This window comes from Podarcis erhardii (genome assembly GCF_964252035.2).
Source record: "Podarcis erhardii genome assembly, chromosome: 13".
Lineage (NCBI taxonomy): Eukaryota > Metazoa > Chordata > Lepidosauria > Squamata > Lacertidae > Podarcis > Podarcis erhardii.
The window spans coordinates 36,181,913-36,201,490 of record NC_138502.1 but is presented as its reverse complement, the minus strand read 5'-3'; the positions used below and the strand labels follow the sequence as shown (position 1 = coordinate 36,201,490).

The following is a 19,578-nucleotide window of genomic DNA, read 5'->3' as shown; positions in this document are numbered from 1 at the left end:
GTATGATAAGCACCATAACACCACATATTATTGGCAGAGAGAAGAGAGGCCCTTGATGTAACAAATGCCTTGAGTGTTGTGACACAGAACCAAGCTGGGGGTGTACTAGGGATGGGCAATATAGCGTCCAAAACTGGTTTGAAGTCCATATTGTGATATTGGTTTCATAATCTTTGACCTTGCAATATATCACAAATTGTGTGTCTGTGTGTGCGCGCTACACAAAAATCACAATGTGAGGAAAACCGTGAAGCCAGCCAACGCCTCTACATCTACATAGCTCCATCCTTACTTCAGACATCGTGATATGTCATTACAGTGGTACCTCAGGTTACATACGCTTCAGGTTACAGACTCCGCTAACCCAGAAATAGTACCTCGGGTTAAGAACTTTGCTTCAGGATGAGAACAGCGGCAGCGGGAGGCCCCATTAGCTAAAGTGGTGCTTCAGGTTAAGAACAGTTTCAGGTTAAGAACGGACCTCCAGAACGAACTAAGTACTTAACCTGAGGTATCACTGTATATTGCCATGTTTAGCAGGTGATATATATTACAATGTTGAAAACCAGGAATCGCCCAACCCTAGTGTGTACATTTGCATAATCATTCTCCAACTAAGGTTCAAACACCCAGGGAGGGAGGGGAGTCGCGACTCGGCAGAGTCAAAGGGAATGTATGGCATTAATATGGTTTGTTGGAAAAGAATATGTAAGGAAAACAATAAAAAATTACTTGAAAAACAAACAAACACCCATTTTAAAGAGCAGAAAGGGCGGGGGGAGAGAGATGCAAAAACAGACTGTAATACGAAGTGAGGCTTCTCAAACACTGTGCTTTACTAGTTTATTGATGTATTACACTTAAATCACACTCTTCTTTTGGAACAGCTTACACAAGAGTTCCCTGTCACTCTTCCCTTACAGCGCTGATCAACCAGTGACCTGCTAGTGGTATAATCACATGACACCCATGGGGACCAGGTAGCTGGCAAAAAAGCCCATTGAAGTATGGGGTTCTGCTAAAGGAAGACAGATTTTCCTAGAGAGGGTTAATCAGCTATTAGGAGGAGCACAACACTTTTGGCTGAGCCTTTGGGCAAGGCGGGGTGGGGTGGGGGTTTGACTGGGTCAGGAAAAAGATATTTGCACCCCACTCTAGCAATGGCGAAGTGTTGCATGTGCTCCCCAACAACAGTGTATTATTAGGGGAGCTTAATGCCACAAGCAAGCTATTTTGTCCCTCTAAATCAGTGGTGGCCAAACTTGGCCCTCCAGCTGTTTTTGGACTACAACTCCCATCATCCCTATCTAACAGGACCAGTGGCCAGGGATGATGGGAATTGTAGTCCCAAAACAGCTGGAGGGCCAAAGTTTGGCCACCACTGCTCTAAATCAAGTGTGGCAAACCTGTAGACCTCCTGATATTCCTGGACTACAAGTCCCATTTACTATGCCAGCTAAGGCTGATGGGAGCTGCGTCAAATCGCATCTGGGAAGCCACAGGGCTAGCCCAGTGTTTCCCAATCTTGGGTGTCCAGCTGTTTTTGGACTACAGTTCCCATCATCCCTGACCACTGGTCTTGCTAGCTAAGGATGATGGGTGTTGTAGTCCAAAAACAGCTGGAGACCCAAGTTTGGGAAACACTGGGCTCGCCGCTCTCGTTCTTGACCATGGCACGGCATCCTGGACCGTTTCAGCAATCTGAAGAGCCAACGAGTCCAAGGGAGCCTCTGAGCTTGCGTTCTCACTCATCCAGCCTCCGTGGTGCATGGCAAATTGCTTTTAAAAAATGGAAGCCTGGGAGTGCCGTGAAACATGTCACAGGAATATGCTGATCAGAGATGGGAATACAGAGTTTTAAACAAACCCAAAACCAATGGACAGACTGAGCAAAGGCATGAATCCAAGGAACCCCCAACAGAGACTGTGAGCATCAATAGCCAGGACCTGAAAAGTTGTATTTACCGTATTTTTCGCTCTATAAGATGCACTGGACCACAAGACACACCTAGTTTTTGGAGGAGGAAAACAAGAAAAAATATATTCTGAATCTCAGAAGCCAGAACAGCAAGAGAGATCGCTGCGCAGTGAAAGCAGCAATCCCTCTTGCTGTTCTGGCTTCTGGGATAGCTGCGCAGCCTGCATTTGCTCCATAAGACGCGCACACATTTCCCTTTCCTTTTTAGGAGGGAAAAAGTGAGTCTTGTAGAGCAAATAATACGGTATTTGCTTTTTAAGACACTAAAGCATATGTTCTTTTCATGACCTCCTCTCAGAGCCAAACTAGACCTGAAGTTAAAAGCCTTTTGCAAATTTTTTTTTTTTTAAATGCAAGTTAATTACAAAATCCTATCAGCATACTTAGGGGGCTGATAATTAACAGGATCAGAGCAGATGTAGAAAGGAAATTTAACCTTTTCCTCCCATGCAGCAGTCTTGAAGCAAAGCCCTCTTGAACATGGCATGAGTTTGTTGAAGATGAGGGGTAAAAACATCATCCTCCAAAAGCAGATGAAGTGAGCCCACCACTTGTGAACCTTTAACTTGTGCACCTTCAAGTTTTACACGTGTGGGGAAAAATTAAAAAGAGCGCAGGGTTCCAGGAAAAATGACGTTGGGAATCCCAGGCACCACTGAAACCAATGTGTTTTGACTATACGCAACTCTGGCTTTTAGACGCGATCGCCGGAACGTAACTCCTGCATAAACTTCTGGTTTACAGCCCCAATTACAGAAGATTTTCCTCCGGACTGTGACATGGGAGGAATTCGCTCTCCATGCCTGCACTAATCCTGTTAATTATCAGCACCCTCTGCCCCCACCCCTCAAAGCTGATGCAACCTGCATTTTAAAAAACCAGCATGTCAAGTCTGTGGCTTGGCCCTGAGCCCATATTCTGCACATACGTGGGGTGGATCCCAGTTCTGAGAAGAAGTACAACTTGAAAGGAGGGGTGTTTTTGGAAAAAACTCAGTTTTTCATTTGAGCTCAGGGGAAGTACTGTATGCAGAGAACCGATCCAGAAAAAAGCAACACCGTATTCAAATAAATCTAGGCATTTACAAGGAGATTTGACACTCCTTTTGGATTATTTTATCGAATCCCAGCATCCAGGAAAATATTTCTTTTTAAATTTTTGAAATTTGACACATTTTGCCGTCGTAAATACAACCAGCTTGGACTGAACACAAGAGCTGGACAACTCTTCAGAGTTGCATTTTAGCATACAGGTGTGCTCTTGGGATTAAATGAAAGACTAGTTTGAACAGCCTGCTCAGCTACCTATTTCGCTGTAAATTAGGAAGTCGCCTTACAACAGGGGCAGAGGCTTTTCGTCCATCTGTTCCCAACCTGGGAGATTTATTTTATTTTGTTTGCACGCAGAGCCTATCAACATGAGGCATTCGCTAGTGCACGCTTCGTTTTCTGCGAAGAACCTGCCTCACACAAGGTCAGGGACAATTTTGTCCATCTAGGCCTGGGTGGAGAACCTGCAGTCCTCTATATCAGGCATGCAGAAACATCTCTGGGTGTTCCTGAACTACAACTCCCACCATCCACCCCTGCAGTGGCCATGCTGGCAAGGGCTTTTGGGAGTTGTGGTTCGGCAACAAATAGAGGGCTTCCCCCATCCCCGGCCTAGCATAACAGTGTTGTCTATTCTGACCGGCAATGGCTCTTCCTGTGTCTCAGGTCTCATCCGATCCTTTCAGCTGAAAAACACCAGGGCCTGAAGCTATCCTGGAAGAGTCGCCCAGAGTGGCTGGGGCAAACCAGTCAGATGGGCGGGGTACAAATAATAAAATTATTGTCATTATTATTAACTACTGCAGGCAAAGCATGGGCTGTACCCACTGAGTTATGGGTCTTCTTCCTAAACTGCACCCCATTGACACATGAAAAAGGCAGATTTCACGCAAACCTGTGCCAACTCCCAGCCTGGGAGACCTTTTTGCACATACTGTATTTTTCCATGTATAAGTCTATATTCCCCCCCAATTTTATAAAGCTTAAAATTGGGGGTCATCAATATACATGTTGCAATTAATTATTTCTTAATTTGGGGCTCAAAAAATTGGGGTGGTCTTATACATGGGGATGTCTTATACACAGAAAAATACGGTAACTCTTTGGCTTGGCTTTCTGAATGTCACGACAAGTAACAGTGGGTTTCTCTGACCCATGCCAACTAAATCAGACTAAAGCAATCAGGTGACTTCAAGTAAAGCATGGATCAGCTGAAAACTACAGGCTTTCGCATTCTGATGGGGCTGGGAGCCATGATATTTTATGTAAGCATTCTCAAATCATTATTATGCAGCTAGAGCCACAACTTCTCCCCAAAATTCACCTAAACATTACTTTTTCACAAATCCTGACCAGAGATTCATTAAGTGCTCCACCTGCTGGTCAAAGGGTCAAACTGCACTGCAGCTTATTTCATTCTGATTTTTTCCCCTTTCTGCCAACGCTCTGATGGAGCTTTTGCCCCTGTAACTAACTGAAAGCACACCAGTGCAGGTAGATAAATAGGTACCACTGCGGTGGGAAGGTAAATAGCGTTTCTATGCGCTCTGGTTTCCCTCATGGTGTCCCGTTGCGCCAGAAGCGGTTTAGTCATGCTGGCCACATGACCCGGAAAGCTGTCTGCGGACAGGATAGTCATTTAGAGGCCTGTTAAGAGAAATCTAAAATAGAGGTCTGTTGTGATTGTTGTGGGGTAAGGGGGATTATCTTTTCTTACTTAGTATAATCTGGACAGACATTATTTACATACACGTCGTGTTATTCATAAAACTCCTTGGCGTTTTGCTGTTTTTTATCTCATTAATCCTCACAGCAAGTTTGCGAGGGAGGCCGTTCCAGCCCCCATTTTACAGATGGGAGAACTGAGGCTGAGTTTACACAAGTTTACCCAAAGATCGCCAGTGAGCTCTGCAGCTGAAATTATTGTGATTTCCCACATCCATATCCAACCTTGTTTTGCTTTTTTTCTTAAAAAATCACATTCTACTATGGGTTGCTATAGAAAAAAAAATGGTTTGGCTTGGTAAAGTTGTAGCCCTAGAGTCCTGGGACAGTTCTCTCCTTCCAAGGCTCTTATCAGTATTAATTGGCAAGATATCCCAAGGAACTCAAGGGCACCAAACATGGGTTTTCACTGTTCTGTCCTCACAACAACCCTGTGAGGTAGGTTAGGCTGAGGAGAGAGAGGGACAGGTGATATGGTCAGCCAGGTAGATTTGAACCCAGGTCCAAAGCCAGGGCTACACCACGCCTTCTCATCAGTGTTGGCGTTTCTGTGTCTAAGCCCTATACGGCTTAGGACCCTCGTACCTACGGGACCGCCTCTCCTGGTATGTCCCACAGAGGAACTTACGGTCTTCAAATAAAAACATCCTGAAGGTCCCAGGCCACAGAGAGGTTAGGCTGGCCTCAAACAGAGCCAGGGCTTTTTCGGCTGCAGCTCCGATCTGGTGGAACGCTCTGTCACAAGAGACTAGGGCCCTGCGGGACTTGACATCTTTCCGCAGGGCCTGCAAGACAGAGCTGTTCCACCAGCCCTTTGGTCAGGGCGCAGCCTGACTCCCTCCTTTGGCAATCTTCACAGAACTTTAGCTTAATGGTTGCCATCAATTTGATTTTAATTAATTTTTATAATGAATTGTTTTTAGAATGTTGCACTTTTTTATTGTTGTTATGTTAGCCGCCCTGATCCTGGCTTCAGCTGGGGAGGGCGGGATATAAATAAATTTTATTTTTATTATTATTATTATGGTGGGAGGCTGGCTAGAGAGGGGACCCCTCACCCCGCAATGGAAATGAAACCATCCCTAGAGGAGAGGCATTATACGTTGGAGCTTTCCATTTTCCTCTAATTTTTTATAGCCCTGTACATCATAGGCAGCAAAGAACAGGCTCTTGGGGGCTTTGTGGTACCTTCTTCAGTTTCACAAAGGGTAGGGACTCGCACAGATACACAGTCACTCACACAGAACATCTTTAAATAAGAGGATTGTGGAGAATAAATACTGTACATAGGAGCCCACCTCCTGGCAAAGAGGAGGAAGGCAGATAAATATGTCTCCTGCTATACAGATAAAACCATCAGGGAGGGTGCGGTGGGGTGGGGGAAAAAATCGCAGGCCAGCCCAAACAAACCAGATAGATAATGATGCAAATTATCCTCGGGACTCCAGGGATCTGAAGAAACAAAGAGAGACAAGAAATACCAACTGTGAGAGCAAGCAGGGAGGCAGGCAGCCACAAAAGAAGTTTTTCTTAAAACTCTGAGAAAGGACTAATTTTTTTTCCCATGTGGCCACTCTAGTTAACTAATGCGGGTGGTGCTGTGGGTTAAACCACAGAGCCTAGGACTTGCCAATCAGAAGGTCGGCGGTTCGAATCCCCACGACGGGGTGAGCTCCCGTTGCTGGGTCCCTGCTCCTGCCAACCTAGCAGTTCGAAAGCACATCAAAAGTGCAAGTAGATAAATAGGTACCACTTCCGCGGAAAGGTAAACAGCGTTTCCGTGCGCTGCTCTGGTTCGCCTGAAGCAGCTTAGTCATGCTGGCCACATGACCCGGAAGCTGTATGCCGGCTCCCTTGGCCAATAAAGCGAGATGAGCGCCACAACCCCAGAGTCGGCCACGACTGGACCTAATGGTCAGGGGTCCCTTTACCTTTGTCTAAGAGCAAGCTAGGATGTGATGATGGCAAGGGAGAGGCAGGAAGAGGTGGGTGACAAGAAAACCAGATCGATTGGTTTCTGAACAATGGTGAAATAATGAGGAGGAGGAGCTAAGGACTTTGCATTGTTCATTTCCTCTGTTCCTTGTACCACAACCATTTTTTGTAAGCTTGAAAATCATATATAACTATTAAAAGGGTTAAGGGTTCCTGGTTAACATTGTATAGTTATGATGCTGCCTCTTTGCATTACTGTCGGTCACCTGCTTCAGTCAATTTCTGAAGACACCTCCTCCTCGTCTCTGACCAATCATTAAAGCCAATCATCTTCTGCATGTTATCGAGAAGCAAGGTGATAGGGAACCAGGCAGAGGGCCTTCTCAGTGGTGGCGCCCACCCTGTGGAACGCCCTCCCATCAGATGTCAAGGAAATAAACAGCTATCTGACTTTTAGAAGACATCTGAAGGCAGCCCTGTTTAGGGAAGCTTTTAATTTTGACGTTTTTTATATTCTGTTGGGAGCTGCCCAGAGTGGCTGGGTATAAATAATAAATTATTAATATTAATATTGTTATTATATTATCATGCTTTATTGCACTTTTTACTGATGTTGTCAGTACTTTGCATTGATCGTTTTATTGTACACTTGTACCTCTGGTTGTGAACGGGATCCGTTCCGGAGGCCCGTTCGCAACATGAGCAGAACGCAACACGTGTCTGCGATTCTGCAGGTTGCGATTTGCCGCTTCTGCGCATGACGTCACTTTGCATGTCTGCTCATGCGCGAGCGGCAAAACCTGGAAGTAACCCTTTCAAGTACTTTCGGGTCACCATTGGACACAACCTGTAAACACTCAACCTGAAGCAAACGTAACATGAGGTATGACTGTATTGCTTTTGGTAATTTGGGTTTGTTTGCTTTTTTAAGTTGCCATTTACTCCTTAGATATCTTTAAAATAAATGGCCCTAAATAAATTAATACTGAGGGTTCTGCACCCGGATTTCTCCTCTCTTCTGTGCCTGCCCTTTCCCCTTGCCATCACCCAACTGTGTCAATTGCAAGACGCTCTCTGGGAAGTATCAAATATTGATCTCTCTCCCTCTCTCTATAGGGACACACAGCTTAATAGAAACCAGAGGCAAAGCATGTATTCCTTACCCCAGTTCTAGATTTGCACATGTTGATGAGATACCAGGAAGATTTCAACATTGGGATTTCAGATTTGATGCCGGCAATGGGGATAAATCAGGTCCCAAAAAGAAACCCCAACTTCTCTCCCAAACCTAATGGCTGGACTTGTGTGACTCAGCTGACACTGTCAGCCACCCAGCTTCAAGCTACCGTATTTTTTGCTCTATATGATGCACACTTTCCCCTCCCAAAATTAAGGGGAAATGTATGTGTGTCTTATGGAGTGAATGCAGGCTCCTTGGCTTCAGCGATAGCAATGCGAAGCCTCCGAAGCGCAGAGGGAGCGTTCTCGCTGCACTCCAGAGGCTTTGGGTTGCCTTCACTGAAGCCTGGAGAGCAAGAGGGGTCGGTGTGCACAGTGCCCCTTCAGCTTAGCGGGAGGAGAAATGGGAGGGGCTCCGTTTCTCCTGCTGCTTCGCTGAAGGGGCACTGCGCAGAGAGGGGGAGATTTTTTTTCCCTTGTTCTCCCCCTCTAAAACAAGGTGTGTCCTATGGTCAGGTGCATTCTATACAGTGAAAAATACAGTACACCTGCTGCCATCTCACCTTCCAGGTGTGGCAGCCCTGCCCTCTTCTGCCCCTGGCCACCCAAACTATCCCCCGGGAGAACCAGTTGGAAAGCCCCATTTCCCAGCCCGCTCTTACGAGTAGCTGTTATGCTGCTGCCGGCGCCGTGCCGTCCGCATCTTCTCAAAGCGCGCCTCCATTTCTTCGAGTACTTTGGGTGTGTAACGCACAACCAGCTTCACGGTACCCTGGGCTGCTTTCAGGAGCTCCACTGCCCGCTCGTGTTGCTCGCCCTCCACACTCTGCAGGAAACAAGGAAGAAAAGCAACGCCACAAGAGCAGTAAGTGCATTTCCTGATTCAAGACTCCACCTTTCGCCTCCCATCGTCACTGCTGAGGTCCGTGAGAAGCAGCCGTCCCTGCCTCAAATGACGTATTTACGCAAGCGGGACTAGCAGCAAAATGCTGCAGTGTGAAGCCAGCCCCGTTTTCCCTCTCCTTAAATGGCTCAGGACCGCAACACCTCAAAGACTGCCTGTCTCCATAAGAACCTACCCGGACCCTGAGATCATCTTCCAAGGGCCTCCATCGTGTGCCTCCTCCTTGAGAGGTCCAGAGGGTGGCAACACGAGAACGGGGCCTCCTCTGCAGTGGCTCCCCGTCTGTGGAATGCTCTCCCCAGGGAGGTTCGCCTGGCACCTTCATTATACACCTTCAGGCACCAGGCGAAAACGTTCCTCTTTAACCAGGCCTTTGGCTGATTGACACCCAATGCCCTTTTAAAATGTGTTGGGGAGAGGAGATTATTGGTTTGTTTCTGATCTTTTTATTACAGTGGTACCTCGGTTTTCGAACATAATCCATTCCGGAAGACCGTTCAACTTCCAAGGCATGTTCAAAAACTGAAGCAGTTACTTCTGGATTTACGGAGTTCGAAAACCGAAATGTTAATCAACGGAGATGTTCGAAAACCGAGGTACCACTATATTTCTTATTTTATTGCGATTTTATGTTGTGAACCACCCTGAGATCTATAAATAATAAGGAAAAAAATAACTATCAGCTGGAGTAAACCTCCAGATGAACAGCACACATGTTTTTTTGGAAACCATGTAATTTTATGTATTAAAGGTAAAGGGACCCCTGACCATTAGGTCCAGTCGTGGCCGACTCTGGGGTTGCAGTGCTCATCTCACTTTACTGGCCAAGGGAGCCAGCGTACAGCTTCCGGGTCATGTGGTCAGCATGACTAAGCTGCTTCTGGCGAACCAGAGCAGCGCATGGAAACGCTGTTTACCTTCCCGCGGGAGCGGTGCCTATTTATCTACTTGCACTTTGACGTGCTTTCGAACTGCTAGGTTGGCAGGAGCTGGGACCGAGCAACGGGAGCTCACCCCATCGCAGGGATTCGAACCGCCGACCTTCTGATCGGCAAGTCCTAGGCTCTGTGGTTTAACTCACAGCGCCACCCGCCTCCCAATTTTATGTATTATGTCTATATAAAATCAACAACACATGTGCAACCACAAATAAAATCAGCCAATCAGCATTCCGCAGTTGACTGAGCACGCTCTGCACCTCCAGAGTTGTTTTGGATCTCCACCCACCCCATCTATTTCCGCATCCAGCAAACCCTTATCCCGCTTCCATACACCCAAAAAGAAACCTTTCGTATCGCCTGCCCCCCAATATACACACCACGCCATTGACCGACAGCAACTGATCTCCTCGCTTGAGGCCGCCGTGGCGGTCAGCCACGCCCCCTGGGATGATGCGGGAGATGTAGATGGGCGAGTTCTGCTCCTTGCCTCCCATGATGTTGAAGCCCAGGCCTTCGTCTGTCTTGGGCAGTTCCACAACCCGTGGGTGCGCATGGCCTTCGCTTGCTGCGAAAGCAGCCACCGTCGCCTGGATATGGGGAGGAAGCAGAGAAGACTCTGCACCAGTATTTAGGACTGTTTCGAAGACTTCTTTAAAAGTCAGTGGCAACACCCTTCCTCTCGTGCCCCTATTCCCTCGGGTTTTCATTTCTGACTCATCCCTCATCATCTCTCTTTGAAGGCGACCCGGAAACTACAACTAATCCAGAATATGGCAGCTAGACTGGTGACTGGGAGCAGCCGCCGGGACCACATAACTCCGGTCCTGAGAGATCTGCATTGGCTCCCAGTACGTTTCTGAGTACAATTCAAAGTGTCAGTGCTGACCTTTAAAGCCCTAAATGGCCTTGGTCCTGTACACCTGAAGGAGCGTCTCCACCCCCATTGTTCAGCCCAGACACTGAGGTCCAGCTCCGAAGGCCTTCTGGCGGTTCCCTCATTACGAGAAGTGAGGTTACAGGGAACCAGACAGAGGGCCTTCTCGGTAGTGGCGCCCGATCTGTGGAACACCCTCCCATCAGATGTCAAGGAAATAAGCCGCTATCTTATCTTTAAAAGACATCTGAAGGCAGCCCTGTTTAGGGAAGTTTTTAATACTTAATGCTGTATTGTTTTTAACACTCAATTGGGAGCCGCCCAGAGTGGCTGGGGAAACTCAGCCAGATGGGTGGGGTATAATAAATTATCATCATCATCATCATCATCATTATTATTATTATATCATCATCTATATTATATGCTGGCTATCTAACTGGGCTTCCCCAGCCACTGCCAAATTACTCAAATTAACCTATGTGCATATTTCTACCCAGGGTTCTGCATATTCCATGCTAAACATTAGTAAATAAAATCAGTGCCAAGATAAACTGAATTTTACAACCCCATATAAATTATGCAGATTGCTCAGCTACCATGTCATCACTTATGTTGTAAGACTTATTCTTTCTTTTCTTTTTCAAGTTACTTGGGCAAGCGCTACACAGGGCCCTGAAGCCTCACTTCCAATAACTGGAAAACGTATTTGTCCCCAAACTTTCAAGCATATATTTGGTGCTATAAGGACTAGAAACTTGCTTTTTTAAAAAAAGAAATGAAAGCAGAGAATCTCAGAAATTAGATTTTGAAACTACAGTAACATTCTGTGTTCCCCCTCCAACCCCTACAAAACTGTGGCACACATACAGTCTTGTATTCCCCATCACTTCCTCCTCCCTCCTCCTCATCTTTTCCTTTCGTGCCATGCCTTTTAGATTGCAATCTTGCACACATAAGGACAACCTACTTTCCTGTTGCTTTTACGCATCTTATGCAAGCCGCTTTAGAACACTATCAAGCAGAAGAGCACAGGGAGACCACTTTATAAACAGCCCATTTCTAGCAATTTTCACATCATATTTGAAATACAGATATTAGTTCTAAGGAAACTTCATTCAGTTGACCACCCTGTTTCCAGCACAGGGCATCCAGGTGCTTCAGGGAAGCCAAAAGCAAGGCAAAACAGCCCTCTCCTGCTGTTGTTCCCAGCAAACTGGTACCCTGAGAGGGTATATTGCCTCCAGACCCAAGGGGTACATATAGCCATTATGTCTAATAGCCACTGAAAGTCTCTTTGCTTCCCAAGCTGGTCTAATCCCCTTCTAAAGCTATTTAATCAGGGCCGGACTAAGCTGTTTTTCCCTCATCCCAGCCCCACGTCAAGGTGCTTGCAGCCAAAGGCCGGTCAAGTTATTTTGACACCCGACGCACAAAAATCCCACTGGTACCTCTCCCTGAGTGTACAACCATCGCATAGTAAATAATAGTTTAAAAACGCCCAGCGAAACTAAATATCAGGTTGCTGTAATTCCGTGACATTGAAAATGAGCTGTCTGAGGCATCTGCCTCACTCTGTCTAATGAAAGGGCCGGTCCACAGCCTTTTAAGCAGTGTTAGAAACTCAGCTATATAAGTTAGGCAACAAATGGCTCCTTAAACCAGGGTCACAGTCGCCAAAACGGAATGCTTAGTTGATTTTGGGGCGAGACAGCTCGGAAGCAGTATTTTTCAATACGACTTTGTGGTTGGTTCCTGAAATTCATTCTGATTGTGCAGTTAAAATATAACGGATTTAATTCTACAGGATGTGCTGCTAGTGTGTGAAAACAGCCAAGATCCAAGGTTCACCAGGCAGGCATCTCCAGATGGTGGAGATGTCAAGCGCCATCCTGGCACCTGGGAAAGTCAGATGCAAAACGCGCCTGGCTAATTTCGAACATTGCTTTAAAGCTATCTAGCACCATTACAGCAAATTCAGTAAGTTGAATGAAATATGAATTCTATGAAAAAGTCAGGAGCAACTTCAGACCAAGCGTTGCACAAGAATTCTAAGGAACAGAATGATTTTTTAAAAAATAGTGCAGTATCGAAACCTGCAGTTGAAACCAACACCGTTTTGAAACCACTGGTTAAAATCAGTGCAGCTTTGAAAGGTTCAGCCAGCCACCTCTGTTCAAAATGGCATCTGGCTGGATTTAAACATAAACCAAAATCATATTGCTTGATCATGCAAAATTTGGTTAACATGTTTTAAGAGGAATCACAACAAGCAGGCAAACAACTTCCCAAAATACGTAGCAGGTGGTGGGAACCTACACAACTGGAAGCAAAGCAACAGGTTTCTTCTCATACCTTAGCCGTGGCATGCGCCCGAATTTCAGCACTCCCCGTGATATCCAGTGTGTCGTACAACTGCTCATAGACCTGTCCAGAAAAGAGACAATAAAAGGGGGGGGGTCAGGGAGATTTGTCCAGAGTTGATACCATTTGGAACACAGATGCTAAGGAGGATACTTGAAAGAAGCATCCGCTGTGGAATGGAAATATGGGATGGACTGAACAGGAGATAAGAGAGCATGGAAACAAGACGGGGGGCGGGGAGAGCAGGTAGAACATCTCCTTTCATGGTGCTATGTTTCTATGATTCAGTACTCAGTACCTCCGAGTAGACATGAGAAATAACCCAGTCTGAATCCCTGGCGAGCTGCAGCCTGCCAGTGTAAACAATACAGTGGATGCTCGGGTTGCGAACGTGATCCGTGCGGGATGCACGTTTGCCACCCGCGTCTTAGCATGCATGGGTTGTGATTCGGTGCTTCTGTGCATAGTGCAATTTAGCGCTTCTGCGCATGTGCGACCGCCGAAACCTGGAAGTAACCTGTTCCAGTACTTCCGGGTCCGCAGTGGTCCGCAACCCAAAAAAACGCAACCTGAAGCGTCTGTAACCTGAGGTATGACTGTAATGCTCTAGATGGGACCTATGATCTGAGTAAACATATAAGGATGCTTCCCTTCTTCCTAATACAGTGGTACCTCAGGTTACAGATGCTTCAGGTTACAGACGCTTCAGGTTACAGACTCTGCTAAACCAGAAATAGTACCTCGGGCTAAGAACTTTGCTTCAGGATGAGAACAGAAATCATGTGGCGGCAGTGGAAGGCCCCATTAGCTAAAGTGGTATCTCAGGTTAAGAACAGTTTCAGGTTAAGAACGGACCTCCGGAACGAGTTAAGTTCTTAACCCGAGGTACCACTGTACTGGCTTTGAGGGGATACAGAAGGGATTAGGAGTGTTTAAAGGAGAGTCCAGACAGAGGCCACTTCAGACATTTTCCTGTGTGAGGCAGCAAGTGGTGTCAGCCCCCCTCCTATGAAAGATGCACAGCGCACCAAGGCCCATCAAGTTATTTCGCCACCTGAGGCAGGAAAATCCCACAAGCATCTCTCCCCTTTGCCCAACGTTAAAAGCGCAAATAAGAATAAAGCTAAGTAACTAATGATTTGAAGCTCTTTTTAGGAAACCTCAAATCAGCTCTCTGAGGTGAGCAAATAACAGTAGGGCCGCCTTGGTTCAGAGGCGGAGTTAGGGAGTGTAACTGGTTTGCCCGGCCTGAGTGGGCGCTGCAAGAAATCATAAAAATCATGGAGTTGGAAGGGACCCTGAGGACCATCTAGTCCAACCCCCTGAAATGCAGCTGTCCCATCCAGGTGTTATGATCACAGTGCTCTAACCCAGTGTTTCCGAACCTTGGGCCTCCAGCTGTTTTTGGACTACAACTCCCATCATCCCTAGCTAGCAAGACCAGTGGTCAGGGATGATGGGAATTGTAGTTCAAAAACAGCTGGAGGCCCAAGGTTGGGAAACACTGCAACCAACTGAGCCATCCAGGCACGAGATAATGCAGAGTGGAGGGCCAGAGGCTAGATGCACCAAATTTTGGCGTTGTGCTGAAATTTGAAAGCCCCAAGTCTGCCACTGCCTGATTGCAAACATAGGACAAAGGTTGGGGTGACAGGGGAGTGACAAGAGGCCAGATGCTGTGACACAGGTGCAACTCGCAGTGACAGGTGGGGGACGAACTGGTCTAGAGGAAGAAGGCCAGGCAAGGAGCGCGGGAAAGGAGAGGAGGGGAGGAGAGACGAAAGTATAAATGAAGGAAAGGAGAAGCGTCTGCCAAGGAAGGACCCGGGAAGAGTCGCTCGCTCACCTCCCTGATGGCCGAGCAGAATTTGCTCTGCAACACCCTCTGAAGGGCTTGGAGTTTCTGAGGCGGCACCTCCCCGCTGCGCTGCAGCCGCTCCAGCAGTTCAACCGCCCGCGCCACATCTGAGGAGAGGGAGAAGAGGCGGCGGGGTTGTCAGCCGAGCGGGAGGAAGCCCCGGGCCGCCCCGGCGAACATCGCCGCGCGCTTCCCTTGCGCTCTCGCCGCGCGTAAAGGAGAGCGCGCGAAAGCGAAGATCCGGGCGAGCTGCGAGGAAGCAGCTCCGATCTCCTCCTCAGCAGCCATGCCGAGCAAGGGAGGGAGAAAGGAAGGAAGGACCCACCCGCCACCTCCATCTTTCCGCGGGATCTCGCCTTCCCGCGCGTGCCCCGGCGATGCTCTTTTCCCTCCCCGCCATCCCCCTGGGACGCAGCGAGGGCGCACGGCTCTTGCTCGTTTTCGCGCGTCGAAGCTGGCGGATCCATCCGCCCCGATCCTCCTCCTCCTCCTCCTCCATGTACGCGGGAATCTCCCCCTTCCAGCCACCCGCCGATCTCTCCCACTCCAGGCCGGCCAGGAGATGGCCACCCCTCTCCAAGACCGTGTCTCCCCTCCTTCTCCACTGCCGGCGCAGCTTACCCCTCTCCAGCCCCAGAGGCTCGGCCAGCGCTGCCATCTTCGCTCTGGCGAAGCCCCACCGCCGCCTCTCGCACGTCAACGCGCGGAGAGCGGCGAGGGGAGGGAAGAGGGCTTGGCAACCTGATACGCCGCAGCCCTGCCCGCTGGGCTGCTGGTGCGCGTGTCTGCCGCGGCACGTGCGGAGGGCGCCCGGCCCCCTCCCGTGCACCGCTTAGGCCCGGCGCGGCCAGGAGATGCGCCCGGGCCGCGCCGCACAAACGCCCGAGCGAAGCAGCCCGAGGAGGAGCCATCATCCTGCGCGCGCCTCTCCACGGATTCCCCCCCCCCTCCTTTTCCACCTACGTACCGCGTCCGACCCGCAGCCGGTGAGGCACCATGGTGGACTGGCCCGGCGAGATCCTTGGTCGTTGCAGCAGCAGCGCGAGGCGACGAGGGAGATCCGCTCACCGCTGCATCCCCTTCCACGCGTGCTCCCACCCGTGCAGGATGCGCAGCGACTTCCTTTTCTCCACCCCCACCCCGCGAGAGTGCCTTACGCGGATGTTAGCATCGCTATTAAAGCGCATCGCAGGTGAATCAGCGCTTTGAACTTGCCACTTCTAGGCGCCTTTGAAGAATCGGACGCAACCCAACCTCCTGGCAGAAGTCCCAGGAGTCCCTTACGCACGCGTTTATTACAGGTTTGGAAAGCGTTGAACAGGAAAATATCTTTGTTAATGTTTCAAGCCTCTTTCCTGAAGCTCGCACCCAGAGCGAAGTGGAAAGCGGCGGTCCTGTCAGCAGGTGACTCTCATTGTGTCGTTTCCCCCCCTTTTAATTTATCCAGCTGGTCTCAAGTATTTTTTATAGTGGGCGATTGTGTAATGAAAAGCTAACGGCGAACACCTGACAAACATGTTACATTTGCACAAACTATCTGGAGCATAAAAATTATACACGCTGGATTTCAGTAGGATATATGGGAAGGTAGACAACATCCAAGATGGGCTGCATTGCAGAATTCAGGATGCAAGAGCCATTTCTCTTCCCCACTGAATCATGCAGATCCCACGGGTTGAACTGCTATCACCATTTATTGCACAAGATGGATGGATGTGAAGATCAAATGGAGGAAGCAATCACGTTTACCAAAATTAGCTCCCTGGATAATTTTTATTTAACAAAATTTTCTGCTCGACTGTAAGAAAACCACTTACCCACAGTGCCTCCATCTTGCCAGGGTTCAATTTCAGCTTATTTTCACTCATTCATCCCATCAGTGCATCCAGGTACTGACTGGTCCAGGGCCTGCAAGGCCTCCTGATATAGATGTTATGGAGAAACAGGGCTGAGTGGAAGAGATTGTGAAGAGCGCTAAAAGGACCTCTCCAAACTGAGGGAATGGGCAGTAACATGGCAAATGCAATTCAATGTGACATAATGCAATTCATGTCACATAAACATTCATGGGGTGACTGACCAGGAACGAGACCTTGGATAGCTTAATGAAGATGTTGATCCATTGGGGTGGCAGCTGTGAATAAGCTACTTCCACATCAGGAATCATTAGGACAGGAATTTAAAAATAAAACTGCTGATATTAAAGAAAGCTATGGTGCGGCATTTGGAATACAGTGTACAGTTCTGGTCATCTCACAATATTGTAGAGCTGGAGGTGGTTCAGAAAAGGGCAACCAAAATGATCAGGGGTGGAGCAGTTCTCTTATGAGAGAAAGTTGCAGTGTTTGGAGAGGTAAGAGGTGACATGATTGAGATTTACAAATTCATGCATGGCATGGAGGAAGTGTATAGTGAAGTTTTTCTTCCTCTCTGCAATGGCCATCCAATGCAGCTGAATGTTTAAAGATTATGGGCAGACAAAAGAAAGTACTGGTACTTCTCCACACAGTGCAGTAAAACTATGGAACTCATGGTTGCAGGAGGCAGTCATGGCCAACTTGGAAGAGCGTTAAATAAACTTACGTTGGCTATGCTCTGCCTCCAGAAGCAGTATCCTTGAATTATCAGTTGCTGGAGATAATACTAATACCCCACCCGTCTGGCTGGGTTTCCGCAGGCACTGCAGGTGGCTTCCAGAAACTTGTGCTTGGGTCCTGCTTGTGGGTTTCCCACAGGCATCTGGGTGGCCACTGTGAGAACTGACCCAACATCCTTGCAAAGAAATTGCCACTACTAGTCCAAACCTTTCGGGGGTAAAGACTCCATCAAGGGTGTGGCCTTCCAAACCTTCGAATGTTGGACCAATGAGACAGCCCCATGGTTGTCATGTGACCATGACTGGCCCAGCAGCAGAACCCACATGGATACTGAAGTCATCCAGGACTATTGTCCTACGATCCTCTTAACACCATGTCAGAGACCACCTCTGCTAGCTTGGTTAGGGATGCCACTGGGCAACAGGGTGGCCAGTAGACCAGCAGCTCCCCCAATTTGTCTTTCGAGCCCACCACCAGATGCAGACCTCTAAGACCACCCCTACATCAAGAGGTATTCTGGTAAAGGAGATGGTGTTTCTATGATAGCCAACACACTCTCTCTTGACCCAGTCCAGACTGGTGTTGTATTGAGTACCCAGATGGGCACAGCTGAGTCAGGTCAGTGGCACCCAGTGCACCCCCTTCATCCGCAATTAAGTCATGGATGAGCACGGTCCTATTGTGGCATTCATTTATAAGACCACCAAACCAGAGGAGCCAGTAACCTCTGAAGGAGTAGGAAGGCTGCAACAGGGGGCCATCTCCGTCCCAGATGGTGGTCAGCCCTTCCATTCGAACTATAACTTCCCTGGCCCACCACCACTGAAACTGGGGCATCTTCTCAACTCCCTGCTATCTGCCGACCCAGATACAACTTAGTGCCATTATTAAGTGTCACCTACAAAGCTGGGAGATTAGGCCACAGGCCAAGTAGAAAGTGCATGCCATACTCCTCTTTGCCTCACTCAAGGGGAACCTGCCAAACAAAAAATTCTTCCTCCAGGCTTTTGCCAGGTCATGGGCCTGTCTCCTGCAATGCTTGACCTACAATTTCCTATCTTGATTGACGGGCGCGTGCCCCTTTACCTCCCCAAAGGCAGCAACCCCACCACAGTCAACTCTGCCAGATGTGTCAAGTCTGCTGCTACAGTAAGGCAGGCTCTGGACCACCCCCATGCCTTAGCTGACAGGCAGTCAGTCAACATTCAAAGAGTATCACTGCAATCAGCACTTACTTTAAGCTGCAGGCAGGTATCTAAACAGGACTAACAGATGCAAGGCAAACTCTCTCTTGGTAGCTGGGTGAGTAGATCAGGCAGGGGCCATGGAAGTGTGTGTGTGTGTGTGTGTGTGTGTGTGTGTGTGTGTGTATTAGTCCGCCTGTGGGATTTTCATATGGGATAAAAATGTTCTCTAGCAAATAACTCAATTTTTCTCCAACAAATGAGTCTGCCATGGTGGCAGGCTTCCCAAACAAGAGAAAAATAGCATGGTAAACAGCTCAGACACAGACCAGCAGATGGGGCTTCTAAGCAAGAGTTCCACAGCCCATGCTCATAGCCTAGATTTCTCCCACACACTCTGCTACTGTTCCAGGCATCCTTATGCAATTCTCTACTCCAGTACCAGTTTAGGCTAGCAGCTGTATGCAGCTTGCCTCCTTGCCAAATTCTGCTTGTAGGAGCCTGCCCTCCTATTAAATTAAGCTGCAGCAGAGATGCAGTATGTAAAGGACGATGAGCCATGAAAATGTCTACTTCCCTAAACGAATGATATTAAGACCCTGCAAGAAAAGTAGGCCCCTGCTGAAGTATCATAAAAGGTATTTCTTAATACCTCCATCTCAGCCTAACCATTCCTATTAGCAGATATATTTTGTATTCAGGGGAGGTGGTAGCAAGGGCACAAAAAGCCTTTGATTCTGCTCGCCTAGTGTAATCTACTCGTCACCAAAGCTTTCAGCCGCCACCTCTATGCCTTAATGCCAAGCCACGACTCCAACTTCTGAGCTGCCCAGTGCTAGCAGGGTTATGTGTTCACTAGGGTTTCCTAGAATCTCTGCTTTCATATGACTAAAACAGGATTCTGGGCTTTACCAACACAGCTTCAAAGACATACTTGAAAGTGCATGGAGCAGTACAGTGGTACCTCGGGTTAAGAACTTGATTTGTTCTGGA

General features: G+C 48.1%; 1 protein-coding gene across 2 annotated transcripts; it reads right to left on the bottom strand.

Moving 5' to 3' along the window:
* Nucleotides 1-812: 812 nt before the first annotated feature.
* Nucleotides 813-17,155, bottom strand: LIN7B (lin-7 homolog B, crumbs cell polarity complex component). Of its 2 annotated transcripts, none has more exons than XM_081838289.1 (6): nt 15,772-17,155; nt 14,793-14,911; nt 12,938-13,009; nt 10,089-10,298; nt 8,529-8,692; nt 813-6,204 (listed from the first exon to the last, which is right to left on the bottom strand). In XM_081838289.1, the coding sequence occupies exons 1-6, from the start codon at nt 15,800-15,802 to the stop codon at nt 6,183-6,185; spliced, it is 618 nt and encodes a 205-aa protein (XP_081694415.1). In that variant the 5' UTR covers nt 15,803-17,155; the 3' UTR covers nt 813-6,182. The 2 variants fall into 2 exon arrangements, with proteins under 2 accessions (XP_081694415.1, XP_081694414.1); XM_081838288.1 differs by lacking the exon at nt 15,772-17,155 and adding an exon at nt 15,426-15,656.
* Nucleotides 17,156-19,578: the final 2,423 nt, after the last annotated feature.

Bases quoted from the DNA above. Each gene is read 5' to 3' on its own strand.
- LIN7B (XM_081838288.1), bottom strand. From the start codon at position 15,462: ATGGCAGCGCTGGCCGAGCCTCTGGGGCTGGAGAGGG. The intron at 10,299-12,937 runs GTATGAGAAGAA...CCCCATATCCAG, and splicing joins GGGCGCATGCCACGGCTAAG to GCGACGGTGGCTGCTTTCGC. The intron at 8,693-10,088 runs GTGTGTATATTG...TGTTTCCTGCAG, and splicing joins TGCTGTCGGTCAATGGCGTG to AGTGTGGAGGGCGAGCAACA.